At 39.2% G+C, this 17,765-nt stretch overlaps 1 protein-coding gene across 14 annotated transcripts in view; it reads left to right on the forward strand.

Annotated features, from left to right (window-relative positions):
* Positions 1 to 17,765, forward strand: part of LOC102924940 (AGBL carboxypeptidase 4) — a 1,182,350-nt gene that overhangs the window by 653,688 nt on the left and 510,897 nt on the right. For all 14 annotated transcript variants that reach the window (XM_076564763.1, XM_076564765.1, XM_076564757.1 and 11 more), the window contains one exon: positions 12,510 to 12,726. In XM_076564763.1, coding sequence (XP_076420878.1) covers positions 12,510 to 12,726 — 217 coding nt within the window. The remainder of the gene's footprint in view (positions 1 to 12,509; positions 12,727 to 17,765) is intronic.

The raw sequence follows: 17,765 nt of genomic DNA on the forward strand, positions 1-17,765 counted from the left end.
TTTGGGATAAAGGAGTTAACTGTCCTCCTCTGTTTGAACATAACTTTTTTTTTTCATGAGAGAGGACCACTTGAACAAAATGGTACTATTGGGTACATTGAAACAAGAAAGAAAGAGAAATGGTTAACATTAATTTGTTTCCTGTCATTTTTTTTCTGGGTCCTCTACTGTGGTCTACCGTGCCCTAAAATCACTAGTGTGAACCTGAAACTCATTGTTTTAGAAAAAGACAGGAGGCAGTGACATTTTTCTATCACTTGGAGCATGATGAAAATCTTAGAAACCATTTACTGAGCTCCTGCGTGTCAATCTGTACTCTTCACAGTCAATCCATGATAGCATTTTCATTTTAGAGGTGAGAAAACCCAGGCTCAATGCTGTATGACTGATAAGTAATGGAAGTGAGTTAGAGCCTACTATACAATGACTGCATTTCTAAAGGGGTACAGAACTGGCATTGAACATAGCTGTTGCTTCTTTCAAGACCTCACTTGTCCTGGTGACTCCACCACCTGAACCATTGTCATTGTTCCACTCACAATGAATAACAAAGCAAACTTGGTACAAGTTTTCATTGTATGCCTAAACCAGTTAGGCTATGGCCTACTACTTTGTCATAAGAAGACAGCCTGATGCTCCTGCCTCATACATTGTCACAGACTCAGCAAATAACAGGTCTGAAAATACAGTCTACTTCACCTAAGAGTTTCTCAACAACTTGGAGTGGATTATAAGTGAGTAGGGACCACATTTTATGCAAAAGCTCAAAGTAGGCAAGAATGCAAGAGCTTGGACTCAGACCAACTCTAAGCTCCCCGTCTGGATCGTCATGTTGCTGTTTCTCAGAATAAGAGGAGAGGTATAGAGTTCATAGCTCAGAGCCTCTTCTGGCATGGTCCCTGAAGTTTCTTATGTTTTTGGTTGTGAGCCTAGCCTTTAACGGCTGAGCCATCTCTCCAGCCCAAGGTCCCTGAAGTTTCTACATGGATTGGCATTATTCCAGCATCCAGCCACAGGTAGGAATATTGTTGCTGTCTATGACCATGAAAATAATAAGTCTCAGCTCTTCTTTGGCTCATAACCAGCCAAAATAATTGGCCTTAATTTTAATTTTCTAATGACTTGGAATTAATAGAAGCAGCTGCTACCACAGTGTGTGGGTGTCCTTCTCCAGAAGGCAATGACAAAATTTAAAAAAAATCCCAGTGTTATAAAATAAACTGAAAAAATAAAGAATACAGTGTATAGGACAAAAAGGTTAATTCCAGAAAGGAGCAGTATCTTTTTGTTATCATAAATTCAACTGGCAATATGTAATGCCGCCTCTCTCCTCCCACCCATAGTGTCCATTAGCTGATAAAATGGTAATGCGATTAAACACGGGGGTGTAAAAATGTGTTGCCAGTGTCTGATCACTGCCTCATGCTCTTTCTCTCCCTCCCAATGTCTCGGAAAGATTAGCTGTGACAAAGTGCAGAGAGAGAAGATAAGAGTAGATGTGCTGGTGACAGGGGCATTGTAATTATTTGGGGAAAGATAGTGTTGGAGGTAGGAGGAATAAGTTCTATTTGTTCAGGAAGAGCAGATTTATAATATAGGTATCTATGCCAGGTGTCTATCTGTGCTGGACATGTGAGAGAACAAGGCAGAGGCCAACTGGTTCTGGCTAGAAGATGGTCTCAATCATCCAGCAAATGAAAGGCAATGTGTAGCATAGACGACGCATGAGATATTCTGCTGCTCTCATAGAAGGAAAAAGAGTGGAAACTTATCTCAGTTTCAAATATACCAGGAAAGTGGATACCAAATTGCTTTGTGACCCTGGATAAATGAACTAGGAGAAAGAGAAGATCAGTGCCACAACTGTGTGAATGTAAGGTAGCACAGGCTTACTGTGGCAGAAAAAGTATGTGCTTACTAGTCAGACAGTAGTGTACAACAAACAGCACAATATTGCATACAGGATGTGCTTAACAGGTGGCACTTTGGGAGTATCTAAATGACTTTGTGATGTTATGTTAGATACCTCTGACAAGACTTATAGCATGATGGTCTTAATAATTGCAACCAAACACAGATGAAAGGCCACATGTAGCATAGATGAAGCATGAGACTGGTTCTTCACTACTTCCTGTTCTATTAGTTTGAAGAGAAAATTGCCTGCTGTCAAGAAAGAACCTAGAGTTAGAACTTACTTATTCAAGCTGACACTTTCTGCTTAATTGGAGAGGAAATTATAAATCCTATATTTCAGTGTCTTGAGGAGAATTTGAGAATATAAATTTAGAGAGTTTTATACACTTGGGCTCTGGGTTTCTCATCTTCTGTATATCCTTGTAGCCCCTAGAACGATGTTTTGAAAATTAGTCAGTGGATTTCAAGAGAATGCAGAGAAGATAGTAAGTGGGAGGGAAACTGTTGCCTTCCACTTCATTCATTCACTATTAAGTCAAAAATTCACTCTGTGGTGATATATTGTGTACCCTAATAAACTTTGCCTGAATATCAGGGAACAGAATGAGCCACTAGCTTAAACATAGAGGCCAGGCAGTGGTGGCATACACCTTTAATCTTAGTACTGAGGAGGAAGAGATCTGTCTGGATCTCTGTGAGTTCAAAGCCACCCTGGACTACATGAGATTGACTCAGTCTAGGAGAGAAACTGAGCCAGGCAGTGGTGGCACACACTTTTAATCCCAATACTTGGGAGTCACATACCTTTAATCCCAGCACTTGAGATCTCATGCCTTTGCTTGGGAAGCACACATGCCTTTAATCCCAGGAAGTGATAGCTGGGCAGATTATGGTATGTAAGGCCTGAGGAGACAGAAACTAGAGGCTTTTTGGCAAAAGCATCCTTTTAGCTAGAAGCTTTTTTTCAGCAGGAGCCATCCGGGTGAGGACTCAGATGATTTCTGTCAGCGGATTCATGGAATCGGTGAGGTGAGACGTGGCAGTGGCTTGTTCCTTTGTCTCTCTCATCTTTCAGCATTTACCCAAATATCTGGCTATGGGATATTTTATTATAAGACCATTTAGATTTCAAACAACATCACTCATTTAGCAAGCATTTATTGATTTCTACAAGGTCAAGCAATATTTTAGCTTCTGGAAATTTTGAAGTAAATCATAAAAGCAACAGTGTCTACACATAGTATTTATAACAATTACTACATTGTGGGAGTTACTGGCAAAGAGTCAGAAAGAAAGTTGACTTGACTTGGACTTGACTTCTTTATACTAGGGAGACTATATGTTATAGAAATGTATCAGAAAGTCAACTACAATTAGAAAGAATACATCATAAAGATGAGAAAGTGAAAATATCTATCTAGTACATGGTTCTAAGTTTCACATGGAGGTGGCACAATGTACTTATGTTAGGGAAGTTGAAATTATTTATTTATAAATATAGTCATTTATTCAATTCATCAGTTGTTTTTACCACTTCATCTTTGCAAAATTCTGCATCGTTCCTGGAGTAGCAATAGTGAGGACTGCCCAGCCTTTCCCTCCAGGGAGCTCAGTCTAACAGTGAATGAAATTAAATGCTGGCTATAATAGAGCAGCACAGAGTATGGTTGTGGGAATCTGATAGATATGTATATGCACACAGTCCCCTCACCTGCACACACTACGAGTCTTGGTGTTAGATCTACATACTTTCCTTATACATTGGGTGTCTACTTCTGTTATCTAGATGGATGGACTCCAAATGATAGCTTCTTCTAAGAGGTGATAAACATCTGTTCTCAGTTCTAAGAGCATACATACCAGTGCTTGGACTTTTCCTGGGTCTCTGACAGGACAGGATCTTGAATAATTTCATTCCATTGGTCTCTTATAGAGTTGCAGACAGCCTGCCTCACTTAAGAATGGTTTTAGTTATATCCTCACTTTCATCACTTTGGGCTATGAGGAGTAAGTACAGAATATTGTGCAAAGTTAAAGAGCTAGAGCACTACAAAATGTTTAGAATGGCCTGGCAGATGGTCAGTGCTGTAAACACACACAGAAAATCATACTATAATAAATAATATCATTATTGTCATATTTTCCCTTGGGTTATCTCAGACTGTGTTCAGAAAAATGAGAGTGCCTCATCTAACAAGTATAGAACATTCTTTCAGACTTTGAAACCATCTCTTGCTACATTCTCTTTTAATACCAGTTTCTCTGCTTTCTCTTCTGTGGAATGATATAAAGTCCCCATTTCCAACTGAACTAAAGTCAGCCTTCTTGTGATGCCTGCTACTGATCTTTGGGACAGACCATCTTTGCATAAACAAGTGTTGGAGAGCTCCATGTGCCATCACCAGTGGTGAACAGAAGGAAGAGGTGACTTGGTTTCCAGTTTAAGGACATTTACATTTTCTTTAAAGAAACATCTGTCTACTATTGCTGCTCATTTTTATGAGATAAATCAGGTCCCTTGTCAAAGCAGAGACAAGCTGCTGATGACTGTGTAGTCAGGGAAAGCATTAGAGGGGAAGAAAGTTAAAGAATTGGCATTTATTTGTATATTCTCATTCAATTTTTGGTCCGTAGATTGGTTAGTTCACTTTTAAACATTTAACCCTTTGTTAATAATCAATCTTAGGTCTATGAATAGGAGTCAGAAAACAAGTAAGAGTCTATCCTGGGATTGGAAAGATCAATTACTAAGACATTTTTCAACTTTGTTAAAGAATTTGAAGTAGTTAATTATGGAAAAGCATAGCTTTTGAGAAAAAGAGTAATGAGCATAAGATTCTAAATCTCTGGGAAGTCAAAGGGATCCATATGGGCCTAAGTAAAATGTGAAGATAAAGGGTTGTTTACAGGGTTTTTAGCAGGATGGGGCTACTGAGAACACTGTAAAACCAGATTTTTATGAAATAGAAGGTAAGCTTGTGAGTTGAAAGGCAAAGGGATGATGGCAGTATATAGTACGGATTCTGAGCATTGACTCTGGGGCCAATTGGCCTAATACAGGCCCTGATACTTACTGAACTTGGGTCTTTAAGAAACATTTTACCTCTTTGAGTTTTCATTTTCTTGTCACTGCAAAGGAAATGTTAATAACCCCATACCTCCTAAGATGCTTGTGAGTTTTAAATGCATATAAAATAGTTAACACAATGCCAGGGGCATAATGAGACTATAAGGAGATAAACAGGACAAAACGAAGTATATTTCAAAGGAGAAAGGCTGTAGTGGGTGTCTGTTTGAGCCATGCCCTGAAGCACTGCCCCTAGTGAGGTAGGAGGTAGCTGTTACACCTGCCTATGACCTTAAGGTACATGCCACTTTGTCTTTATTCCTTGCTTTACTTGACTGATGAGCTCTTCTCAAGCAGGTTTCTGTGTGTATCCTTGGTGGCACCTGGAAAGTCTAAGCCCCAATCAAGGTCTTATCCTTCCTGAATGATTACGGGAGGATCCATTACCTCCACTCTTCCTGCCACCCAGATCAAGCATTCTTGTTGCTAGAGTTTTCCTGCCTGGCCCACAGTCAGGACAAATCTTTGTCACCCGCCAGTCCCACAGCCGCTCAGACCCAACCAAGTAAACACAGAGACTTATATTGCTTACAAACTGTATGGCCGTGGCAGGCTTCTTGCTAACTATTCTTATATCTTAAATTAACCCATTTCTATAAATCTATACCTTGCCACGTGGTTGGTGGCTTACTGGCGTCTTTACATGCTGCTTCTCCTGGCGGTGGTTGCAGTGTCTCTCCTCCTTCTTCCTGTTTCCCCAATTCTCCTCTCTCCTTGTCCCGCCTATACTTCCTGCCTGGTCACTGGCCATCAGTGTTTTATTTATATAGAGTGATATCCACAGCACATTCTCACCCATCCAGGATAGGAATCAGGACATCTGTAAGCCTATGAACTCTGATCAAATGTAAACAAATTCAGTGGAGACAGCAGGTTCTCATAAACAACTGTTAAACTTAGGTGGAAGATTGGGAAGATAGGATGACTGTATTTAAACTGTGGGCCTTGGCTGGATATATTAGCAAATAGTTGGAAATAATATCACAACCTGGGGAACCTATGGCTATAGACATTGCCTGTATAGGAACACATGCTAAACCTAGGGCTCCAGAAGACTCTTACTCAGATCTCTGAGCCAGGGCCTGGAGTGACCATCACTGCATGGAGACCTCAAAAGCCCATTTGTGGGCTTTCTTCCCAACTATTAATCCAAGGTCTTGGAACTAGCTTCCTCCCTACCCTCCTATTCTTTCATCTTCAATCACATTGCAATTGTGGAGCACATACATTTTCTTGACACCAGTATCCGTGCACTGGTCTGTTATTCCCTGTCTGTTCTTGAATTTTCACCTGTGCTTTCTCTATTAACCTTTCTGTCATTCACATCTTCTTCTTGAACTCATTCTTGTAGTTAATAATCTCGTTCTTTTAGTTTGCTTTTTTCCTTCACCTCTCTTGTCTTCACTTGGTACCCAATACTTTAATATTTGATAGTAAAACCATCAACTGAGGCCCAACACTCTTGAAGAGAGTATTTATTTTTCATGCTCCTATACTCCATACATAGGAACATCAGGAAATGACTTTACTCTTTGTCCCCTGCACATTTTCCAAACTCTTACTTTTCTACCTCATCACTAGTGGCTCCAGAATTTCAATACAGGGAGGTTTGGGATAGTGATCTTGTTAGAAGGAGTACATAGGGCCTTATGAAAAGACTGTTATTTCATGTTCTTGGGAGTAGGAGGCAAATGTATGTCTTTGGTGAATCTAAATACAACTCCCGGCATCCTGAATACCACCACTGAATTTTAAATGAAAAATCAAATTCCTTTTGGCTTGTGTTGTGTATTTTCCATACCGTGCTGTTTTTCACCCTTCAGGTTCTTATCCATCTTAGATCTCATGAGCCCCCATTTCATCCACTTGTTTTCTAATATAATCAAATGTTAGACTATTTAATAATTAAGCCTAATAGAATCAAATAGTTGGATAAACATCAGGGCTATATCATCTCTGTTCTTCCAGAAAAAAAAAATCTCACAGACTAAGGTGGTTTGAATGTAATTGGCCTTCATAATCTCATAGAGTGGCACTGTTATGAGGTGTGGCTTTGTTGGAGTGGGTGTGGCCTTGTTGGAGGAAGTGAATCACTGTGGGGGCAGGCTTTGAGGTCTCTCTTGCTCAAGCTTCCCTCAGTATAACTGTCAGTAGACTTCCTGTTGCCTGCAAGATGTAGCACTCTCAGCTCCAGCACCACATCTGCCTGCACACCACCATGTTACTAGTCATGATGATAATGAACCTAACCTCTGAAACTGTGAGTCACCCCAATTAAGTGTGTACTATAAATATATTATATATAAATATAATATATAAATTATAAATGTTTTCCTTATAAGAGTTGCCATGGTCATGACATCTCTTCACAGCAATAAAAATCCAAACTAAGAAATAGATTCACCTCTGACATTAACCAATTAATTGACATTAAACACACACACACACACACACACACACACACACACACACAGTAATCAAACAAGAATTTGCAAGAAAACACTACCGTGTTAGAACACTGGTCTAATTTTCTTTTCCTATTGCTATGATAAAGTACTCTGACAAAAGCAACTTAATGGAGAAAAGGTTTGTTTTAACTCATAGTTCAAAGTCATAGTCCAATGTGGAATGGAAGTTAAGACATCAAGAACTTAAGATAGCTTTTCACAGTACATCTGCAGTCAAAAAAAAGAAAGCAATAAATGCATGCATGCTTTCTCTACTGTTAAACAGGCCAGGATCCCTGGCCTAGAGGATGATGCCACCCACAGTGAGTGGGCATTTTCCATTTTGATTAATGTACTTAAGATAATCCTCCTAGAGATGCCCAGATGCCCAACCCCCAAGGTATTCTGTTAAGTTAGCATTTTAACACTAATCATCAAAATGCCCATAGATTTGTGATTCACACATTTTTCCAGGCTGCCCTGCATAGAGTCAGCACTATTTCTTTCTTTCTTCCTTTCTTTCTTCCTTCCTTTTTCTTTCTTTCTTTCTTTCTTTCTTTCTTTCTTTCTTTCTTTCTTTCTTTCTTTCTTTCTTTCTTTCTTTCTTTCTTCCTTCCTTCCTTCCTTCCTTCCTTCTTTCCTTCCTTCCTTCCTTCCTTCTTTGAGTTTCATGTACTTTATTCCACAAGTATCATCAGCATTATAAACATTTCTTTTACAATTTCACAGGCATGGGTGTTTTTCCTGCATGCATATCTGCACACCATGTGTGTACCTGGTACCTGCAAAGAGCAGAACAGAGTGCCAGATTTCCTGGAACTAGAATTACAAATAGTTGTGAGCCTGTGAGCTACCATGTGGGTGCTAAGAATGGAAACCATGTTCTCTGGAAGAGTAGCCAGTGCTGATAAACATTAAGCCATCTCTGTCAGTACCATTCTTGATGTTCTTGACCTCATCTCCTACACTTTCATCCTCCTGTCTACACTCTTTGCTCATTGGCTTTTCTACTAAATGCCAACCCATGGGAGGTGAGTTTTATATTCTTCACCCAGTGTTAACATTCTCTAGAAGTATCATTTGTTCTTAAAGCTCTTCTAGATCCATCTAGATAAACAAGACTTAAAGAGCAATTAATAAAAAGAGCAATATCTACCATAAAATATGTGAATATAACTGGCCCAGAATTGTCAGTATAAGATAATGGAAAAGGTATAGTTTGATCTGACTTTTGTTTGAGTAGGAAGAAAAGAAATGAGAGGCATTCTCTATAGAGCAACACTGTGAACACTTTGGCTCCCATGAGACATGATGATACAGTAGCTCAATAGAGTGGCAGGTATAATCTTGTAGAATTATGACTGGAACATGTTTTTTTTTCTGTTTGTCTCCTGGTGTTCTTTACCAGAATATGAGCTTTGTGTTTTAGGGAAACTACTCACACAGCACATTTTGAATCAGTATTTCCCAAAATGCTTTCTTGGAAAATAAAACTCATGATTAGTGTAACCCTGAATCTTCAACAGAGAAGCTTCTTTGTACAGTAGACAGAGATGAACACAGCAACTTATAATAGGTCTAAGTACAGAAAGTAAGTCTCTATGGTGTTCTCAGCCATACATGGGACATCTATATCATACCTCCCCACAAGACTCAGAGAACATAGCAAAATAGAAGGTAGAAAGATTGTAAGAGCCAAGGCTTGAAAAAAAAAACAGGGTGAAACAGTCTTCTGAATATGACAGGACCATCACACTCATAAAACTCTAGCAGCTCTTGTTGCCTGCACAAGAGCTGTACAAGATCAGGCCAGTCAGCATTCCGGCATAGAACAGGGAGGATATTTTTAGCCCCACCCCTATCTGAGAAGCTAGCTATTGGTGGTAATGGCTGCTAGGAAAGAATTCATTTTCTTAATGGGTATAGTTCTGATAGTTTGTCTATGCTCCAGGGGATGCCCCCATACATCTTTGTATATGAGCAATACAAATTGAACTGAATGGGATATTAAAAACAAGGACATAAAGCTGGGAAGAGCTAGGAGGTAGAGGTAGACCCAAAAGGAGTTAAAGGGGCATAAAGGAAGAATATGATCACAATTTACATATTCACTTGTGTAAAGCTCTAATAGTTAATAAAATATTAAATAAAAATAGTCTTATATAATCCTCTGTAGAAAATAACAGTAATAATTTAGAGTAATGTTGAATATTTTGTTCCCTTCTCTTGAATATTCACAATGGGTATTAGTTTACTTTAAAAACTATGACTTAGCCTTAAAATAGAAAACAAATCCTGACTTCACTGAGAAAAGTGTCTATCCATTGATGTCTCTCACATTCCAAATGTTCTTTTTCATTTTTTTCTTTATTTATTTTTCATTTTACATACCAATCACTGTTTTTCCTCCCTTCCCTTCTCTTGCTCCCCCCTACCTCTCCTCATTCCACCCCCTATTTTCTACTCATGGGGGTAAGACCTCCCTTGGGTAGTCAACACAGACTGGCATACCAAGTTGGGGCAGGACTAAGCCCCTCCTCTCTGCATCAAGGCTGAGTAAGGCTTCCCACCATAGGGAATGGGCTCTAAAAAGTCAGTTCATGTGCCTGGGATAGGTCCTGGTCCCATTGACAGGGGCCCCACAAACAGATCAAGCCACACGACTTTCATCCACATTCAGAGGGCCTAGTTTCGTCCCATGCAGGCTCCCCAGCTGTTAGAGTACATGAGACCCCACTGTGTCTCTGTGGTTTTTCCCATCATGATCTTGACCCCCTTCCCCTTCCTCCTATACTCCCTCTTCCCTCTATTTATCCTTAACTCCAGGAGCTCAGCCAAGTGCTTGGCTGTGGGTCTCTGTATCTGCTATCATTCACTGGATGTAGGTTCTATAATGATAATGAAGGTAGTCACCAATCTGAATACAGGGGGGAGCTAGTTCAGGTACCCTCTCCACCACTGCTAGGAGTCTTAGTTGAGGACATCATTATGGGTTCCTGGGGATTTTCCTAGCACCAGGTTTCTCTCTAACCCAATACTGGCTCATTCTATCAAGACATCTCTTTCATTGCTCTCCCTCCCCATTCCTCCCCAAACTCAGCCATTTTGATCCCTCATGTTCCCACCCCACATCTCCTCCCCTCTACTCCCTCCTCCGAGCTTACCCAGCAGATGTTAACCCTTTCCCTTCCTGAGATGATCCACACATGACCCTCTTAGGGACCTCCTCTGTAGCTAGAGTTTTTCTGCCTTACCCACAGTCAGGAAAATCTCTGTCACCCACCAGTCCCACAGCCGTTCAGACCCAACCAAGTAAACACAGAGACTTATACTGCTTATAAACTGTATGGCCATGGCAGGCTTCTTGCTAACTGTTCTTATAGCTTAAATTAATCCATTTCTATAAATCTATACCTTGCCACGTGGCTTGTGGCCTACCAGCAATTTTCATATGCTGCTTGTCATGGCAGTGGCTGGCAGTGTCTCCTCCCACCTTTCTGTTCTCTCAATTCTCCTCTCTGTTAGTCCCGGCTATACTTCCTGCCTAGCCACTGGCCAATCAGTGTTTTATTTATTGACCAATCAGAGCATTTGACATACAGACCATCCCATAGCACTCCTCTTTACCTAGCTTCTCTGGGGTTGTGGATTGTACCCTGGTTATCCTTTGTTTTGCATCTAATATCCACTAATGAGTGAGTACATACCATGTTTGTCCTTCTTGGTCTGGGTTACCTTACTGAGGATGATTTTTTTTCTGGTTCTATCCATTTGTCTATAAATTTCACGATGTCATTGTTTTTTACCACTGCATAATACTCCATTTTTTAAATGTAATACATTTTCTTCAAAGATTTATTTATGTATTATGTATACAGCATGTTTGCCTGCAGGCCAGAAGAGAGCACCAGATCTCATTACAGATGGTTGTGAACCACCATGTGGTTGCTGGGAATTGAACTCAGGACCTATGGAAGAGCAGTCAGTGCTCTTAACTGCTGAGCCATCTCTCCAGCCCCCGGGCCCCACCACATTTTCTTTATCCATTCTTCGGTTGAGGGGCAACTAGGTGGTTTCCAGGTTCTGGGTATTATGAATAATGCTGCTATGAATGTAGTTAATGTCTTTGTGGTATGGTTGAGCATCTTTTGAGTATATGCCCAAGAGTGTTATTGCTGGGTCTTGAGGAAAGTTGATACCCAATTTTCTGAGATACTGCCATACTGATTTCCAGCGTGGCTGCACAAAATTTACCACCTATCTTAGTTACTTTTCAATTGCTGTGACAAAAATGCCATGACCAAAGCAACTTAAAAAAAGTGTTTAATTTGGGATCGGAGTTCCAGATGGTTAGAGTGCATGGTTGTCACTGTAGGGACCATCACAATTGGCAGGCAGGCATGGAGCTGAAGCAGGAGCTGAGAGCTTACAGCTCCATCTGCTAGTACAAACAGAAAGAGAATTAACTAAGAAGGGCATGGGCTTTTGAAACCTCAAATCCCACCCCCAGTGACACACCTTCTCCCAAAACACCACACCTACTCTTTCCCAAAGAGTTCCACCAACTAGGGATCAAGCGTTTAAATATGAGTCTGTGGGGCCCATTCTTATTCAAACCACCACACCATCTGTAACTATATTGTCTATTTTTAAGTTCATTGGCTGTTTTCCTAGTAGAATATGCACTTCATGAAGACCAAGACCTTGTTTGTCATATTTACTATTGTATCCCCAAATCTTAACACAATGCCTAGGCATATAATAAATGCTCCAAATAGGGATAAACAAATGTTCAAAATTTGCTTGTCTTTGTTAATTTTACATTTTCCAAATGATTGAGAAAGCATAGAACCAGTCTTTGACAAAGTGATGCTTTTTTTTTAACCATGTGTTTTTGACCACATGGAGTTTCATTATTCTCCTGTTTCCCTGACACTGTTATTGTTGACATTTTCCTGGGCATTCATTCCTGTGTGTTACCTTTTGAGTCTTGAACTATTGTCTTTGTTTGTATCTTCTAGGCAAAGACTGCCACCTAAAAATGTTTACTACTATCGCTGCCCTGACCACAGGAAGAATTATGTGATGTCCTTTGCATTCTGTTTTGACCGAGAAGATGATATTTACCAGTTTGCTTACTGCTACCCATATACATATACTCGCTTCCAACATTACCTTGACAGCCTACAAAAAAGAAACATGGATTACTTCTTCCGGGAACAGCTTGGACAGAGTGTGGTAAGGCCAGCATCATGCTTGGGGTCCCTATTTTGAAAAATGAGAACTTGGCGATGAAGTTTTATAGAATACAAATTATGAAAATTAGTGTTCTATAGAACTATCTATATATTGTTTGTGAAAGTGTGATTCATTGCTCCTAAGGTACCAGACAATAAGAAAATAAGATCTGAAACAGATGGTTGTCATTATGAAGGGACCTGGAAGTTCCCTTCTTTAAAGAGTTCTAGAGAACCCCAAAGTCACTGAAAGAAAAGAAGGTGTCTGCTAGGTGCTTCAAAGGTCATGAAAGCATTTCATGGTGGCAATTCTCTGAATCTGTTTCTTAGTAAAGCCAGGTTACCTTGAGTCTAGGTTAGCAACTGGTGTGCTGCTGACTGGATGTGCTTATTATCTCTGCCTTCATTCACTTCCCAATCTTACTTTCACTCTTTGGGTTTAGTTTCCTGGTCTAGAGCTTTCAATCTTCCATTCCATAGTCATTTTTAGCTGTGAATGTGAAAAAAAATTCAAACTAGGTAGTATAAACCAAAAATTATTGTCTTGTAATTTTAGAGGTTAAAAGTCCAAAGTAGGTCTCCCTAGGCTGAAGAGATGGTATTAATAGTTCTGTGTTCCAGTCAAGGCTACAGAGACTACATGGATATGCTCTTTTCATCACCAAGAAGCTGCTTGCACTCCCTGGTTTGTGGTTCTCCTTCATTCTGAAGCCAACAATGGCTGGCTGGATCTCACTGATTCTCATTCACCTGTCTCATTCTTTCATTTGTAAAGCTCTTTATGACTGAAGAGAGCTCACCAAAGTAATCTCTCCAATAGTCTTGAGATACTTAACTTAATCTTACCTGTAGAGGGCCATTGCCATGAAAAGCAACATATTCCCAACTTCTGTGAGTTAGGATATGGGCATCTCAGGAGGGCATTGCATTGTTTTCTCTTTTTATCTTTCTCTCTCTTTTTCTCCTGCAAAAGTCAGAAGTGGAAGTTTTCTTTTGTCCATTAAATACACAAGATTCCCTCAATGTATTGATTGGTAAAAAGGAACAAGCGAATGATTCAGCTTTATGGTTCATTCTATAAGTCTATATTGTGCCCTAAAGCAGACATACTCAACAGTGGCCAGAGATTCCAAGTAAATACACTAATGCATTTGTGGTCTGGAAGACAATACTAGGGCTTCTGGCATGTCATGGTGGTGAAATGGATTGTGTTTAGTGCCTTTGGGTTTTACCTGTAAGTCCCACTTCTTACTATTTCTTAAAAGAGAGAGAATAAGGAAGGTGCATGTGCCACAAATGCTTGTGAGCCAAATTTTATCGTGATAATATTCTTGTACTCTGAGCTTCTCTATTCTCTAAGTTATTTTGCTAAGTATCTTCCCTTTGCTCTAACATCCTTCCCAACAGTGCTTCTGGTGGATTCCATTTGTATCTGGAACCTGTGTTTTGAACTAAAAACTGGGGCACACGGTGTATCAGTCAGCATGCTAACAGGAAGCAAATAGTAAGGTAGGCTTAAATTAGGATATTTCAAGGGAGATGATTTAAAAGCTATAAACAATATATATCGAAATCAAGAGATACAGTGAAGTTTTCTAGGGCCAATAACAAGTCAAGTGGTATGAAATTAGGAAATGGTTTTCTGAACCAAACCATAGAGTCATTAGCGAACCACTTGGAGTTGGAGAAGTGATCTTACATAATACATGCAGTTAGCCTGAGAAGCCATCTCAGGAAACAAACGGAGACAATAAACACAATCATAGATTTCTTAGTTGTAAGAAAATGTTTTAGAAATGCCATCTTAAGTGAGTTTGTGAGAGCTTTATAAAATATACTTACACAAACTAAAACAGGTATGCTATTATTAGGTGATACAATCTTTTGGGACCACTAGTGACTATGTATCTGCCATTAATCAAAGTGTTGTACATATCATGACTGTATGTAGTCTCCATTCTCCTACCTCTATCTGGAATCCAAGACTCCCTATTAGGCAACCCAACCATAAGGCAAAAGAGCCCATTGGTGTGTCCCATACAGATAACCCTTCCAGGGAACAAACAAGGGTGAAGAAGGGGAGAGAATGAATGTAGAGTAAAAAGAGCATATTAGACACACTTAATCCTATCAGTGATGTGTCACCAGAGCCTGGGATTATTTGAAATGAGATTGTTAGAGAAAGTCTAATATAAATGCTTATTAGATATATGAATTGGTAGATAATTTAAAAAATTAACATCCCTAATATTTATGCATTTAAGAAGAGAATGCATTTATTTCTTGAATTTGTCCACCAAAATCCTCTCATAGATTTATGTCAGACAAGATAGTTGCACACTTGCTGGCTATTGAGTGAATGATTGCATTAATGAAAGAATGAATTAAGATACATGTTTAAGGGTATTATGAAGAACTGTAAGTTCTTATCTCCATTGACAGGAAGGACAATAAGACAAGTTTCTAATAATAGATATTTAACGTAATAGCAAAAATAACATCTTAAATGAGATAGAAGTCAATTTCTTTTTCTCTTTTATTATTATTTTATGCAATATATTTTGATCATTAGAAGTTTACTTCTTTTCTATGTAAGTCTGGAGGTTAGCAATCTACAGCAAATGCTATATCTCCCCTGAATGCCTCAGGGAGTCATATTCTTTCAGCTTTCTTTCCCTGTCATCCATGGGAAGTGACCTTCAACCTCATTATCTGATAGGAAATTCCACATTTCATGTGTTCTAGAAACAAGAATAAAGGGAGTGGGAGAAAGAAAAAAAGTAGCTATATGGCATGTCATTCAGTTGAATTACTACCCACATTTATGTAAAATAGGGGTTTGAAATGAAGTCCTTTTTTGAGTGCCATGTTCTGTCTAAAAATTGGTAGTCATATAGTTATGAAGAATAATTGATATTGAGGGACAGCTAAAGTCTCTGCCACAGGAAGCCTCAGTTCTGCTTCCACCTCTAACATCTCACTGCTTGTATGTTATGTTCCCTTTCATAGGGTGATTTTTTATTCTTATTATAAAGTGAAAAAAATGACTTGAAAAACTGAATGAGGTTTAGATGTAATAAGAGGCATGGTAGAGACATATGACAAGGTTGTACAAGCCTCAGTATGTTTTCAGAAATAAATGTATTCTATACCAGAGAAAATATGCCCAAATGTATTTTAAAGCATAAAATTAAAGATATGAATTATTTAAAGAGATAGTGTTCAAAATAAACAGCATGCAGAAGATGAGCTTTAGCCTGCATATTTAGAGATGAGTAACATTGCTGAATACAAAGTTTAGAATAAGGTTACCCAGAAAACAGAGGGCCAGAGTCATTGCATAATGATATTTAGTTAGACATCTGCCTTGATTGGGTTAAGGAATTCCTGGAAGATTAAGACAGACATGAAGATCGGGGTCAACTTCGTGGAAAACCTTCACTGTCATGTTGGCTATATTCTATTTTCAGATGTTGGATCATTGTCTTTATATTGAACAATCCTGTTTATTTCTCATAGTGGCTCATGTAGTAGGAAGAATTTCCCCAGGGATTAAATAAGTCTAACAAGGCAAGTTTACATGTACGAGGGCCCAAATTTAAGCTAATCCTTTAGTTCTAATACTCTTTGCTGCCCCTCTGATACGCACATTGAGACTCATATTTAGAAAGTAAATCTGATGAATGTTCATGTTCCACCTGAGCCAGATGAAACTAATTGGGGAACTCTGTGGATCAATTCAATCCCCTTACATTGAGTCTCAAAGCAAATGCTCAAGGTTTTGGGGCTTTTAGACATACTTTTACAGGCAGAGCATTCTCTTGGTTTGGGTTGCAGGATATTTGATATGACTTGTGTCTGAAGCGCCACCATAATTAGTTAATCCTTATCCCAATTTGGAGGGAGGATAATTACAAGTGGGAAGGCTTAATATGCCAACATGGAGTCTGAGAGCACAGGCAAGAGATATTTGCATTTTAGTGCCAGAACTACTTCTATTAGTGGCCATAGCTGCCACCAGTGCTGCATAGGCATTGCAAAGAACATTTTACTTTGTTACTCATCAGTAGTTCTTGGTAATTCAACCACAAAAAACACCCTTGAACATAAAGACATCCTGGAAAAGTTCTTTTTGTTCCTATTTTAATCATATATTATCATTATTCATATATAATTACATATAAAGCCTACCTATTGTAAAGGTATAGTCATAGGATTTTGAGCAAAATTGGAGAGTTGGATAAATATTACACTACAGTATTAGAACGTTTCTATTACCTCATAAAGATCCTTGATAGTCTCCACTCTTAGCCATCGTAGCAAAGCTAGCCAGTTTACAACTACTATTAAGTAAGCACCATTGCTGAAAATATGTTATAGGGAATATCTTTTTTCATATGCTTATTTCTTGTCAGTTTATCTGCTTTGGTGAGACATCTGTTAAACCTTGGCTAATTTTTTTTGGGTGGGGGTATTTGCTTTTTAAGACAAGATCTCCCACTATAGCCTAGGTTGTCCTAGAATTCATTATGTAGCCCAAGTTAGCTGTCCTAGGATTCTCATTTTGCCTTAGCCCCTATATATTGGGGTTACAGGTGAGAATCTTCATGCCCAGGTGGTTCAGTTTTGAACAGGCAAGGGACTCACCAAGATTCACATAACTGGATAATGTAAATCCAGAATGAACTGCCTGTTGGATCTCCAGTCCCTCTGACTCTGGGACCTTGAGAGCATCCACAGTATTGTTTGTGCTATTAGTTGTTGGCCCTGGCCAGATTTTAGGGTCATAGTCTTGGATTCTGTAGTCTAAGCTATTTCCTGATTTTATGGGTTTGCCAGACTTCTAACCAGAATATCTCAGCCTTCCAATTTTGTCCTAAGGTGGCCTAAAGCCCTTCTCTATTCTGAAAATAATGTCAAGGATGTCTAAGAAGGCCTTTCCTCCTACTGATGCAGACCACCAGTCTGCCTACATTCTCCAGTCCAATGGGATAACACTTCTGCTATGACTCATATATCAATAATGTGGTTTAATGGGTC

The sequence above is a fragment of the Peromyscus maniculatus genome, chromosome 2, assembly GCF_049852395.1.
Source record: "Peromyscus maniculatus bairdii isolate BWxNUB_F1_BW_parent chromosome 2, HU_Pman_BW_mat_3.1, whole genome shotgun sequence".
NCBI lineage: Eukaryota > Metazoa > Chordata > Mammalia > Rodentia > Cricetidae > Peromyscus > Peromyscus maniculatus.